At 35.6% G+C, this 14,878-nt stretch overlaps 1 protein-coding gene across 1 annotated transcript; it reads left to right on the top strand.

Annotated features, from left to right (window-relative positions):
* The first annotated feature begins 7,592 nt into the window (after positions 1-7,592).
* LOC148918845 ((-)-alpha-pinene synthase-like) lies at positions 7,593-14,105 on the top strand. Its single transcript, XM_089048720.1, has 6 exons — positions 7,593-7,636; positions 7,783-7,814; positions 12,751-12,982; positions 13,091-13,229; positions 13,298-13,546; positions 13,809-14,105. Exons 1-6 carry the CDS (start codon positions 7,593-7,595, stop codon positions 14,103-14,105), a joined length of 993 nt encoding a protein of 330 aa, XP_088904846.1.
* The last annotated feature ends 773 nt before the right edge of the window (positions 14,106-14,878 follow it).

The following is a 14,878-nucleotide window of genomic DNA, read 5'->3' as shown; positions in this document are numbered from 1 at the left end:
AAAAATCGGCCGCCTAGGCGGGCTAGGCGGGTTCTTTTCTTATTTTATTTGAATAGAGAGTATAGCCGGGCGGCTGTACTGTTTTTTTTTTAATTTTTTAATTTTTTAAATTCCCTGATTTTTCTTTATCGATAAGAGTAGTTTAGAGCATTATCCTTTACTATTAGGCCATAACCCAAGTCTCTATTATCCTCTTTTGATTTTTTACTTATTACTCTATAAATAATTTAGCATTTTTCCATTTACTACTTGTATTATACACATAAGTACATATTTTTCAATAATACTTTCGTTTTCCGTACACATCTTAAAGACTAGGTAAAATACATATTTATTTAAAAAGCAAACATACAATACATATATATATATATTATTCATGTTTAATACAGTGTTTTTTCACAAAATTTTCAATAAACACAAAAGTTTCACATATTATTGAATATAAATATTAAAAAATAAAATATTATATAGTAGCCGAACTTTTCACATATTTTCAATAAACTTCTGATTCATGAAATCATAATCTTCAACTTTCGGTTCATTACCATTGTAAAACAAAATTAACTAATAACCCAACATAAATTAAATTAAATTAAATCTAAAAATAATAATAATGAAAATGTGTAAAGTGGTATAAACGAGGAATAATTTAAAGAGTTGTTTACACTATGAGAATTTGAAAATTACATGAACACTCCCTTAGGTCTTAAATTATTTTCACAAAACCCATTTCCATTGATTTTTTGTCCAAAATTTATGATTTTATATTCAAAATTTCTTCAAATGAAAAAGTTAGCCTTTTAAGATTTGATTGCATATACATTCATTGAGGTTAATTTTGTTATTTACAAAAGTTTTTATGTATGAAATCACAACATTTTTGGATGTAGAATCAACGAAAAGGGGTTTTGTGAAAACAAATAGAAACCTGAGGGGGTTTTGTGAAAACACCAAAAACCTCAAGGGTTGTTAATGTAAATAACTCTATAATTAATTAATTAAACACTATGAAATTCCAAGATAATCCAATGTTAATGTGGATTCAATATGTAGAAAGAACTACAAGTTGAAGAATCAGATTTCCAACCATTTCAATGTGCCTCAAAGTATGATATTTTTCCATGAAATCATAAAATTTGAGTTTTTGATAATTCATCCCATGGACATAGAACTTCAGGTTCTATGAAGTTCAAATGGCAAATAGGCACAAAGGAGTAATGAATTTCTGGTTCACATATAGTATTAAGATTCATGAATAGCTATGAACTTCAGGTTCATATCAACATATATTCAAAGCTTCAAGTTTGAATACGTAGATCTAATTAAATTGAATTAATAATTGTGCTTTGAACTTCATATTCAAATCAATGTATATGCGCGCTCAAAACTTCTGGTTCCAGTTCTTGACATATGCAAACCTCATGGAATTCTGATTTTGATTAATACAAAATCAAGGATTTTCATGTCCTTATGTGCTTTTTAAATTGGTGGAACTTTACGCCATCAATTATTTGGAATCAAAGAACTTCATATTTTGATTCAATCAAATGACTCCAGGTCCTAATCTAGTTATATGATGAGGATCGAGGAACTTCAGTCTTTGATCTTTTGTATAATACAAACTCATCATTACAAGTTGTAATTAATTACGATCATGCTTAGAATTAAATAAACAAAAAAATAAATAAAACATGGCATTATATTCATTGGTAATAAGAATAATTCTTTTTTTTTTCCTTAAACGATCATGATGAAGTTTGATGGTGAGTACAAAGAAATTCCATACCATGTGATGACTTCGTAGGAACTCCCTCTGCCCTGACAAAACCCCACCTTTGTACCCTTTTCCGACCAACCTCATCAGATCCAATCAACCTCTTCTCAACCTTCCTCACTGGTCCAATCCCATCAAACCTCCACTACTTGGTCAACCTCGTTGGCTTACCCTCCCTCTCTCCCCTCTCAGCCAATTAGCAATTAAGGCTCGTCTGATTAGTACTAGTTAGTTGTTGTGTTGGAGTCTGGGATTTTCCCCCTTTTTCTTCATCAAAAAAAGAAATGTCGTTGGGGGGTTTTGGAATTTTTTTTTTACTTATATTATTTTTAAGAGTTAATCGTTTTATTAGTCCTTGAACTTAGACTTGATTTGCATTTAAGTCCCTCAATTTCCAAAATCGTTCATGTGGTCCTTCAACTTCAGTTTCGTTAGAACAAATGGTTCTGCCGTCAATTTTGTTAAAAGGAAGAAGATGGAAGAACGAAGCATGAAATTGAAAGGTTCCATAGATGAGAGATGATGCTTGCTCTCTCTGGAAGTGGGTTTTGAGAGAGAGGGGAAGAAGATGGAAGAACAAAGCATGAAATTGAAGGATTCCAAAGGGAATGCTTGCCTTCGATCTGTTTGTTGTGTCTTGTTTTGCTGGGAAGAAAGTGGCTCCTTTTATAGGCGCTGAAAACCTTAATTTTGTCAAGTCATCCTCTCCGATTTTCCTCACTTTCTTCCATTCCACCTTGTTTGGTGAAATTTCCTTAGCCTGAACCCATAGGCACGCAGCTTTTCGAGGTTCCAAGGTCCTCAAACAGCTGGACTTCTCCATGTGTAAGGGTGCTTGGTCAAAAAGGTGATCAGCACATGGGTTTGTTTGGTTTTGATGGTTTGGCTGTGATCTGGTTTTAACAAAGATGCATGACATTGGATATTTATAAGGTGCTGGGTTGGGCTGTTTTGTTTCCAGCGGTTTGTGAGTTCCCTTTGATTTCGTCAGATTGCTGGAAGCTTTGGCTGATGTGGGATTTTTTATGGGCTATGGCTATTGGATATTTTTCTAAGATGTTAGGGTCTTTTCTTAAGGTGATTGACTATTGGGTTTTCTCTCAAGCTTACCCATATGTTTGGACCTCAAGGAATGGGCTTGAGTTTTGATGCTCTCAAGTAGCCCAAAACTTCTACTCCTTGGACCATCAATGGGCCTTGTGAATACTCGTAACCATCCATACCACAACCCGCTCAGCAAACCCCAGGCATTCGCGTGGCTTGGGCCCACTTAAGCTTGTAGCATAACATGTTGCTTAAATAAGGATTTTCCACTTGGCGTTGTATTGGGTCGAAAATATATTTGGGCCCAGCTTGAGATTTTTTGGGCCTCAATAGCATCATAATTGGATAGTAATTGGTTCTAAAAAAAGGAAATAGGATTGTCATTGGTGAATTCATAACGTTAGATCTTCATCACTTTGAAACCTATATTTTTCTGTTTGTTTAATTTTTCTTTATTTTAATTCTTGCAATTTAAGTTTTCCTTAATTCATCACTCAAATCAATCAATCGTTCGTTTCATTGGGTTTAGTGTGATTAATTAATTAAGGTTTTTTTATTAGTCCCTGTGGGTTCGACCTTGTACTTGCATATCTCTATACTATTGTTGATTTGTGCGCTTGCGAGTAATTTAATTTGTGATTTTTGGATACTCTTTTAGGTGTTCAAAAAGTTGCATCAGCGATGGGAGAGGAGAGGAAGAGATTGGGGGTGACTTTGGAGAAAAGGGCTGGATTAACTTTTTTTTCCTTAGTGTTTAGGGTAGTGTGGAAATGTGTCAAAAAAATAACGAAGGGAAGAAAAATGGGGACAACAGATTTCATTTTGTAAGATTGGGGGCTTGGTAACTACACCCTTCTTTTTTTATTTTTTCCTTTAAAATAGAAGGACTAAAATGCCCTTCAAAATTGGATGACGTTAAAGTCAGATAACAAATCATGGATTTTGAAAAATTAAGGTGACATTTCTCTTTAATTTTTCTTTAAGGTGACAAATGGAAACTCATGTATAAGTTCATGTGACATTTCTATAAAAATCCCTCATTTTACCCTTTGAAGGTTTGTGTTCATTCTTGAAATGGAGTAAGGGTTGATACAGAGATAGGACTGATGCGATATATATATATATGTGTGTGTGTGTGTGTGTGTGTTTATTTTAATTTTAATATTTGTCAAAACTTTAAATTTTAAAAAAATATTATTTCTTAATACTTAATTATAGCTAAGCTAAAATGTGGATTCTACTTTTGACGAAACGTGTACATTTGTTGAATTTTAAAACGTTAGGGCATAAATTGACAAAATTGAAGCTCCATGGCCCATTTCAAGAATGACCCCGAACCTTTGGGGATAAAATGATGTTAGCTCTTAAAAAAATTAAAAAATTAAGAAGTAAACATCAAAAAATAAAAATAAAAAAGCAATGACACCAGAGTCATAAGAGATAGACAGCGTTTTGGATTATGGTGATTAAAAAATAGGGAGTTTCACTAAAACACCCAAAATGGGGGTTGAAATTATAAAAAAACCCAAGCACTATTTAAACATATAAACACACCCAAAACCCATCATTACACACACTCAGAACCTATTTATAAACACACCCAAAAAGTTAACTTTATGGTTGATTTTGGGTGTGTTTCTATGTTTAAATAGTGCTTGAGTTTTTTTATAAATACATATCTAGGATTGGGTTTTTTTATAAATGTATATCTAAGATGTCATCAGAGTTGGACTTACCCGAATTCTCAAAAAATAGTAAGATAAAGGCCGGTGGCCTTCAATAATTGGTGTCTTTTAGTGATATACATTTTGTCGTGGCAAACACTTGTTCCTCTCAAAGTATTGTTCACATCTAAGCGAAAGTTACAACAAATATGAAGATGTCATCGGAAGTTCTGGATTTCTCCTGTGCTCTTTAATTATTGCTTTTAGTTTTCTCTTGCTTTCCATTATTTTATTGCAAACCCAAACAATGGTTTCGCATTAATCATCTTTTCGTTTTTCTTGCTTCTGATCGAGTAGATTTATCTTGTTTTTTATAATGGGTTCACCATTTTTAATTCTTTTTTTCCCGGCAGCTTCCTTGACTGAAGAAGCCTTTCATCGCCCTCAAGGAGTGGGTTTCTGGTAGGGTTGCCTTGGATGTGGCCTCATTTGTAGTTAAGCATTCCTTACGAAGTCACGGTTCGCACAAATTAGCTTTTGATCAAGTAGTATATGTCCCCACTTGATTGGAGAAGTTCTGATATTCGACTTAATAATTGAAATTTGTAAACCCACGTCTCTCCTTAGCTGTACGATTGGTTAGTCAGTTTACAAATTAGTTAGATTGTCATTTATACAGCTAAGCATTTAGTTTAGACTTAATTATTTTGAATATAAGCGATAATTTAAATTACAAGAAGAAGAGAGTTTTTCACACACATTCTACCAATGTTTCATGGGAGTTACGAGATCACTGGTCTGAAAATTAAGGCCATTTTTCATTAGAATGGACCCCATAACTATTAAGCTTGGGTAAGGGTATAAGTACTCTGTTGAGCTTTCTAAATCAATACAGTGAAAAATCTTCAAAACTATTCAGAAAAACATTTTCTTAGCCTTCTATTTATTATTCTTACAAACAGAAAATATCAACGATGATTGCAGTTAAAGCATTCCATATAAAGTCACCATTCGCACAAATGAACCACGACCCGGGTAAAGCACTCCCTTCCTCCCCTACATGCCATAATGTTAATAAAATAACATTAAAAACAGCTTATAAAAAAGAAACTCCCTCTCTTCGTCCCTCTCTCTCTCTCTGTGTCCCCTTCTCCTCCAAGCTCTCCCACCCCATACCCCTTCCCCTCCGACAAATCCAGCCACCCGCACCTTCTCTTCGAAGCTTTTTTTTAAATGTTATTGTATTATATTATATAATTGATTTATTAATTTTTTTAAGGAATTGATGGGTTCCATAGTGGACATGTCATCAGTTAACGTCTAACCAAACAGTCAACTTAACAAAAGATTTAAATTGGTCAGATTTGAAAACCATCAGGTGTAAATTGATGAAATTAAAACCCGAGGGCCCATATTGAGAATGACCCCAAACCTTCAGGGAGTTTTTTGACGTTAGCCCAATAATTGAAAATTAAAGATTTGTATCTAAATGCTCTAAACTAATGTTTCAAATTAAATGCAATATATTCCATTAAAAAAAAATATTATGTCAATAATATGGTCATAAAAAAAAATTTTAAACTAGTCACAAACAAGCAATCATATATATATATATTTATTTATTTATTTATGAATGGATGAACTCATTAAACTTGCGGTTATATGATTTCTCAATGTCTCCATTTCTTGTACTATATGACCATCTTACTAGTGGCTGTAACGTTCAAAAACATCATATCTACTTCTCATCCACCTCATGAATAATACCCTCAAATTGGAATCTTGCATACTTGAGTTTTGCCTGCATTATGGCATATAGAAATATTAAAATAAAATTTAAATTTAAAAAAATAAAATTTGAATATCAATACACTAATAAAACAATAACAAAAAAAATTCAAATACCTGAAGTTTATCTTGCCATCATTCCTAATATACATCAACGATATTCCATTAAAAAAAAATACAAATACAATTAGGCACATGAGGTGCATTGCTGTGAAGAAACTATTTCGTATAGCCTATATGAATAGGAAGCAAGAGAATTCAGACAACAAGAGACAAGAAATCACCCACTGAGACAATAAAACAAATACAATACGGGCATACCGATTAAACAATCTCATAACATAATAATAATAATAATAATATTATTATTATTATTATTAGCAGGGCAGCTATATATAGCAAAGCATCCTGAAAAGAAAGCAACCCTTGTGGCACCTGCAAAGAACTCTTACTGATAAGATCACCAATTTGAGCACCAAGACTCTGGCTTGTTCTGTCCAATTTGATAAGATCGCCAATTTATATTTTCTCGGCACTGATAAATACTTCCCATCTGGCTGAATTAGATTCGTCAAGGGCAGCCAGTGCATCTACTGCTAATTGAATAATTCCTTTGTTTCTCAGTAAAGATTACCGGGTTTTATCCTACCCCTCAAACCTAAACATCCTTATTCCCAAACATCAAACACGACAAGATGGTAGTGAAAGCATCAAAACAAAAAACATAGATGAATTTCGATTTAAATAATTTAAACAAAACTTCATCACAAATATAAGCACAAAATTCATCACAAAACATAAATAAGAGTATTATTGGAATTATGAAAGTTTCATTAAATACCGAGCACTCCTCAATCTGATTTACACATAATCAAAAAACGAAAGCATGCAACAATAAGTGATTTTTTCATAGTTTATCAAACGAGTCATACTTCCCAAAATTTGAAAAAATCACTTATCACTCCAAATAAGCATTGGCAGACGGGCACTAGGAGATGTCAAAGGGTTGCAATGATAGTGAGAAAATGAAAATTAGAAAAATACAAAGAAAGAAATGCATGGGCACTTCAAATTTTGGTTAGAAAAGTAGGATTATATTAATAAAACAATAGCCTAAAATAAAATTTGAGAGGGGGCACATCCCCACCCTGGGCCTTTGCTCCCTTTGTTACTGGGTAGGGAGATTGCATTCATAAATTACGCCTCGAGAGAAATACAAATACAATAGCCATAATGGCCACTACAACTACCCAGAAATGGATTACAAACAACACAAAGGGATCCATCTACAATATCAAACTCATCGACAATATCAAATAAAAATGAACTTCGGTAGCAAGATTGATATGCTTACCAATCCTGAAACGTGTTGACAATAAAATAAAGGAACACGCAGAGAATTATTTTACGAGGTAAAACCCCATCTCTAGGTAAAATCCACGAGATTCCTCAGTCCAAAACAAATCCACTATAAAACGATGATTACAAGAAGTACTCACACACTTATCCTAGACATATTTTAGATAATGTTTACCGACTTCTTCGTAATTCAACTTTGTCATGCGATGATCTTTTGACCCTCCTTATGTCGAATGCAATACTGGTCACGATTGCTTCAAGCTCGCTGAAGACAAACCACCACCACGGTTTTTGTGCCCTCAATCGTATGAGTCATCGAACATGCAAATGAATGCAATATGAATGATGAAAGTATTTGATAAATCACCAAGTAAACATGGAACACTTGATGACTTGTCTCAAAGATATGCACAACAACTTTTGTTAGGAAATTTAGATTCTCAACCAAAATATCTAAAACCTGTATTTCAACCAAGGCAAAACGTCCTATCTTTATACAGACCTATTCTCCTTTTTCCAATGGAATTGCATAAGCGAGGAGATCAAATATTGCCTAAACAGATTTGATTCTTTATACAATTGCATCAGCTTATGCATGCTTTAAAATAACTTCCAATCTCATCAATTTATATAAGGAAACAATATATACCAAGATGAAAACAATGAAACCAAATAGGACGTACTCTCCAAGTTAAATATGAAAAAGGATATTTTAACTTTAAACCAAAATAAGGTTCAACTAGGAAAATAATCTCAAGAGATAAAATCTAATCCTCTTAAAAATAAGACTAATATAAAAGCATTTGAGTGAAAATAGCTCCAGGTAGGAATCCTATAATGAATGCATGATTGTATCATGATTTACCTGAAATCAAGTTCCTCACTTTGATCAAGTCATACTTTGAAAATCCGGAATTGAATGTGTTTCCTGGAAAAGATATTGACACACTAATTCCCGACCTATGCTAGAGTCTAGGAAATACCAATACAATTTTCATACTAACACTTATCCTCCCTCAACTAACCAATTTCTCTCTCGCTTTGACTCTGATGCTTCTCTTTTCTTTTTTCCTTTTTTTTCAATCTTGTTCTCTCTTTTGTGTGCCCAAAGGGGAAGCTTCACTCACACCAAATAGTGTCAAGGAGGTGTTACACTTGCTATGATCTAGGAAACATTACAAAATAATTACAAGATTCTTAGGAAGGAAAGACTACAGCTGGTGCTAATATCACGGGTGATCTGCAGCTGTTACAGCTGCATTTGTAACGGTTGAAGGTGCAATTAATAATGCCTAACTTGCAAGTCTCAAATTGGGACAAACCTGTTTGGTGAATAAGTCGGCGAACTGATAAGGTGTTGAGATATGAGCAGTTCAAATCATGCGTGCTTGGAGTTTCTGATGTTACTAAATGACTATCAATTTCATTGTGCTTTTGATCAATTTATAATAGCTTTTTCTAGAAGCTCTTTATTAGAAGTACATTAAAAATATAATTAAAATCAGAGGTTTATTCCCATTTTGTTAAATTCCAAACCCTTGTTGAGAATATGTATTCTACTAAAATTAAGGCTTTACAAACTAATGGGGGAGGGGAATACACTAGTCGAGCCTTTACTCAATTTTTAGCTCATCATTTCATTGAACATCATCTTTCATGTCCACATCATCCCGAACAAAATGGGTTCATGGAAAGTAAACACCACCATATAGTGGACACGGGTCTCACTTTATTGGCCCATGCCTCTCTGCCTTCTTCCTACTAGATTGAGGGCATGCACACATCTTATTAACCGGCTTCCATCCAAAACTTTAGATTTTATTTCTCCATACCAAAAATTATGTAATAAACTTCCTAATTATGGTTTTCTAAAAACATTTGGTTGTGCTTGCTTTCCATATTTAAGACCTTACAATCATCAAAAGCTTCAATTTCGTTATACTAAATGCATTTTTTTAGGCTATTCTCTTAATCACTAAGGATATTGGTGCGTGAACCTTTCCACCAACCCAGTCTTTTTATCTTGTCATGTGTTGTTTGATGAACAATCTTTTCCTTTTCATGAGACCTAGGGGTCTCTGTCTCCGGGGGTGTCTAACTCGTCGGTAGTTCCTATGCCAGCTCTCCACATAACTGAGCCTTTCCCTTTGTCAACTCGTCTTCCACCCATCGCCGCCTCACCTACTCTAACCCATGTACTTAACACAATTACAAACCCACATGTTCAACCTGGCCTCGCCTCACTCCTTGAACTTGTTTCTAGCTCACTCCGCGTCTACCAACATGGTCCAAATCGCCATATCTTTCCCTTTCCTCTCCCATCACCTCCACATGCGGCACCTATTTCTCAAAGTTCCTCGGACACTCTCCTTCTCCAGTTGTGCCTTAAGTTAGGGACCCTCGTGCTTATTCTATGGTGACTAGAGCTAAATCTGGCATTCACAAACCTAATCCTAAATATGCTCACACTTCTATTTCTTGATCTTTTACTGATAACATTGTTGAGCCTACATGTTTTACTCAGGCTAATAAAGTTAGGGAATGGGGGTTAAGCTGTGACTGATGAATTTAATGCACTTCAGCAGGCTGGTACTTGGGTTTTCGTGCCTCACACATCTCTATGAATGTTTTGCCCAATAAGTGGGTTTTCCGTTTAAAATGGAATTCAGATGGATCGATTCAACGTTACAAAGCCTGACTTGTTGCTAACGGTTTTCATTAGCCGGTGGGCTTAGATCATGGAGAAACTTTCAGTCATGTTGTTAATCATTCTACCATTCAACTTATTCTAGCCTTATCTGATCAGTTTCAGTGGCCTGTCCATCAGTTGGATGTTCAAAATGCCTTTTTACATGGCTATCTTGATGAGAAGGTGTCTATGCACCAACCCACTGGTTTTGTTGATCTCAATTCCTTGACCATGTTTGTCGCTTTCATTGATCACTTTATGGGCTCAAGCAAGCCCCTAGAGAGCTTGGTTTCACTTTTTCTCCTCTCATCTTGAAGAATTAGGTTTTCACGGCTCCCAAGCCGACTCCTTGTTGTTCACATATCTCCGTGGTATGATTAGAATTTATTTATTAGTTTATGTTCATGACATTCTTGTTACATGCGATGATCCCTCCCATATTTCTACACTCATCCTTGACTTGGGGCGCATGTTCTCAATGAAGGATCTTGAGCCTATACATTATTTTTTGGGGATGGAGATTACTAGTAATAACAATGGCTTCTCACTTTCTCAACATAAGTATGTGCGCGATTTATTAACTCGTTTTCATTTGCAGGATGCTAAGCATGGCTCCACCCCTGCTATCAGTCGTCATCGTCTTAGCCTTCATGATGGTGATGACTCTTTGGAGGATCCTACTGAATATCGAAGTGTGGTAGGTGCTCTTCAGTATCTCACTTTAACTCATCTTGATATTACTTTTTCTATGAACTAGGTGTGCTAGTTCATGCACCAACCCACCACCTCACATTGGCTTGTTGTTAAGCGCATCATGCGTTATCTCAATGGGACTGCTACTCATGGCATGTTCTACAAACCTGGTCATCTCACTCTCACAACCTATTCTGATGTTGATTATGCTAAAGACTCAACACTCGCTGTTCTACCATAGGCTATTGTCTATATATTAGTTCAAATTTGGTCTCATGGAGTTCCAAGAAACAAGGTGGTGTTTCTCATTCTAGCACTGAAGATGAGTACTGCTAATTGGCTCAAACTAAACAACAGCTTCCTCAATGTCATTATAGATATCATACTGGAAAGAATCCTCCTCAACATCACTATGTCAATCAAATGTGATGTAGAACATATGGTAAAAGCAATCAAAGAGAAGCTAAAGATACGCACGTGCAAAGGCAAATAGGGTAAATTGCAAATTTGGGTTCCGAGCTCAGAATCGGGCCCATGACCCGTCAATTTGAAGGGAACGGTGTCACAAGTAAAACACATTGCTTTTCTATGATATATGAGCTTTTTCTGGCATCCGATATCGTTTAGTAGCCCGAAATCCAGTTTTAAAGATTTTACAGTTTTTGGAAACTTTGTTATTTTCCTATTTTAATTCATTTTTATTCCTAAGGTTTCTAGGAGTATTTAAGCATACTTTAACTGTGGTTAAGATTATGTTTTGTTATTCTAATTTTATCAATAAACCTTGAGGTTTCCTCATATCTTCGTGGTGAATTCTAGAGTTACTTGTTTTAGGATAAGGTTTAGCCAATCAATTGTCATACTACGTCCGTTGGTATCACAGCAGATATAGTCGGCCCTGTGAATAACCAAGATGGAGGTGATAAGACCCATAGCACAAGGAAAGTTGTCACTCATGCAGATTTTGAGACCCTCTCGGCGGCAGTGGAGGAGGTTCGACCTTTATTGTTGGGCATGGGAAACCAAAACCCTCCACCGCGACCTAATAGAGGTGCCTCCTTACAATGTCCTGTTGTTGAGAGACGTCCTTTCCTTGTGAGTAACGACAAGTCTGAAGAAGAACTCCATAAACTGTCACATCCCGGGGTCGGCTCCGTCGTAGCACGATATTGTCCGCTTTGAGCCCCAGCCCTCACGGTTTTGTCGAGATCGTCTTGAGTCGGGTCGGGTCGTCGTCGTCATAGTCGAGGTCGGGTTAGGGTCGTCAAAATAGGATCCTGATTCGGATCGGGTTCGGGTAATCAAAATAGAATCGATTCATGATCATATTCGGGCCAAAGTCTGCATCTGAGGAGCTGAGCCATTTGGGCACTCAACTCAGGTATGGTTGGTTGAGAAGGAGAGAAGGAGTCGGTGGTGCTACCTCCATGAGGGTTGAAAAAATCATCAACCCCCATAGCGGCGGCGGGGGTTTGAAACTAGAGTCAGCAATTCCAAGATCGCCGCTCTGATACCATGCTAAAATATGAAAACTATGAGAGAATATTTGTTTGTGGGAATTTTCTATATATTCTTCTCCTTGTAGGAGGTCATATTTATAATACAACAAAACTTGAATGGGCAAGTAAATAATAAATTCATAAATCTATTTACAGTAGGAAATCAGGAATTAAAGTAAATCAATTACAAATAAAATAGGAATCCTTGGTGTGTAAGGAAAGTAAGTCAATATCCACAAGTCACGCCAACAATTAGGTGGTGGAAAGTAGAGTTTGAAAAGAAGCTGCCTTTCGCAAGAGACAGAATCGTGGAGTTGTACTTTTGGGTAGTTGGAGTATACTTTGAACCCCAATACGTGGAAGCAAGAAAATTTCTTACAAAAGTGATTGCGCTGGTATCAGTGATGGATGATATCTACGACGCATATGCTATGTTTGAAGAACTTGAGATCTTTACCGCAGCAATTGAGAGGTACTACTTTGAAATCATAATTTTCTTTTAATAATTTAGAGCTGATTTATTGTAATTGCAGAAAGTGCTCCTAAATAAGCCAACTTACAAGGTTTATCAAATTTTCATGTGGGATATGAGTTGCATAGATGAACTCCCAGACTATATGCAAATATTTTATCGTACCCTTTTGAATGTTGTCGATGAAATTGAGGAAGAGATTGCAAAGGATGGAAGATCAAACCGAGTTTATTATGCAAAGGAATCTGTATGTATATAATATATTTAAATTATTTTCTTCCACATTATCTAGCTATAACGTTATGTCCCCTCCAGTTGAAAGCTGTAGCCCGAGCTTACTTTGAGGAGGCCAGATGGTTCAATGAAGGATACACCCCAACCATGGAGGAGTATCTACCTGCTGCAATAGTTTCTACTGGTTACCCCATGCTTTCAACTGTATCCTTACTTGGCATGGGAGATATTGTAACGAAGGACATATTTGAGTGGCTGTTCAATGACGCAAAAATTGTTAGAGCTTCCACGACCCTTTTTAGGTTCATGGATGATATTGTCACAAGCAAGGTATAAAATATTCTTGTCATGCTAGATTAGGAAAGCATGTTTAAAATGCAAAGTTTTACATCGAAAACTTGACAAAATAAAATACTATATATAATAAGTGGTTTCACAACTAATAGCATCATGGCCTTTGGTGATAAAAACCCACACTAAACTTTGTTGGTGGTTAAGTTGGGAACAACATCGGTGTTAGCAGTAGTAGTAAGAATGACAATCTGATTTTCTATAATATTACCGAATTAGTATTTTGAATTTCTATATGCAGTTTGAGAAAGAGAGAGGCCATGTTGCTTGTAGTATTGATTGTTACATGAAGCAATATGGGGTGTCGGAGCAAGAGGCACTTGATGCTTTGAACAAGCAAGTCGTGGATCTGTGGAAGGACATAAACGACGAGTTTCTTAGACCAACTGCAGCGCCAATGGCTGTCCTAATGAGAGTTCTAAATTTAACAAATGTGGTAGATCTCCTTTACGAAGGTGACGATGGCTACACGCGTGTTGGAAAAGTGGTGAAGGATAAGATTGCTTCACATTTTATTGATCCAGTGCCTATTATATGAGTTTCTATGTCAGACTGTCTTTCGGTCTTCGGTCAAATAAGAGAGGGACCTCTATGCTTTGAGTTAATTAGGTCCTGCCAATATTGTCTGGTTGTTGATTGGATTTTAGCCCTTATTGGGAGAGAGGGGCTCTGGTGGTTTGAGCTTTTATTTAAACGTGTGTAATAATGTTTATCCTACATGCATCAACGAAAACATAAACCGACACTACTTGGGTCCTAATGCTGAGGATTGTATCTTTTCCTTTTTTTTCTCATGTGGCACAATGACTAAAGAAACTTACCTTGTGGATGTCACCAATGATGCACTGCTATATGCTTATTTGACATGACATTGTGTGATCTACTTAGAGTATTAATAATATTATTATTATTATTATTCTGTTGTGAAGGGTACCCACATCTTCTTTCTGCTCACGATTCTATCTAATTTTATTGGGCCCATGAAAGGGAGACAACCCAAGACATTTTTTATGACAAATTGTGCAAGATTTTTGTCTAGATATTGCTGTATCTCTCTCCTTTTTTTTTTCAATTTGAATTGGAGATTTGAATTAGGGCCACTTTCAAAATTAGAAACAAAAGTGGCATTAAACGAGGAATTAGTTAGTCTATCTTTCTACTCCAAACAAATTAAATCCAGCTGCTACTTGTCAGGATTAAGTTATTCATGTATCTCTACCATGACAAAGCTACAAAGTATATCTTCAAGAAAATTTCAGACCCAAAAAAAAAATATATCTTCAAGCAATAAATCAAATGTAGAAAAAAGAA

The sequence above is a fragment of the Prunus mume genome, linkage group LG3, assembly GCF_029339155.1.
Source record: "Prunus mume cultivar Tortuosa linkage group LG3, ASM2933915v1, whole genome shotgun sequence".
In the NCBI taxonomy this organism is placed as follows: domain Eukaryota; kingdom Viridiplantae; phylum Streptophyta; class Magnoliopsida; order Rosales; family Rosaceae; genus Prunus; species Prunus mume.
Note: the sequence above shows the minus strand (reverse complement) of the source record. Positions and strands in the feature narration are given on the sequence as shown.

Bases quoted from the DNA above. Each gene is read 5' to 3' on its own strand.
- LOC148918845 (XM_089048720.1), top strand. From the start codon at position 7,593: ATGAACTTCGGTAGCAAGATTGATATGCTTACCAATCCTGAAAC. The intron at 7,637-7,782 runs GTGTTGACAATA...CACTTATCCTAG, and splicing joins ATGCTTACCAATCCTGAAAC to ACATATTTTAGATAATGTTT. The intron at 13,230-13,297 runs GTATGTATATAA...TGTCCCCTCCAG, and splicing joins TTTATTATGCAAAGGAATCT to TTGAAAGCTGTAGCCCGAGC.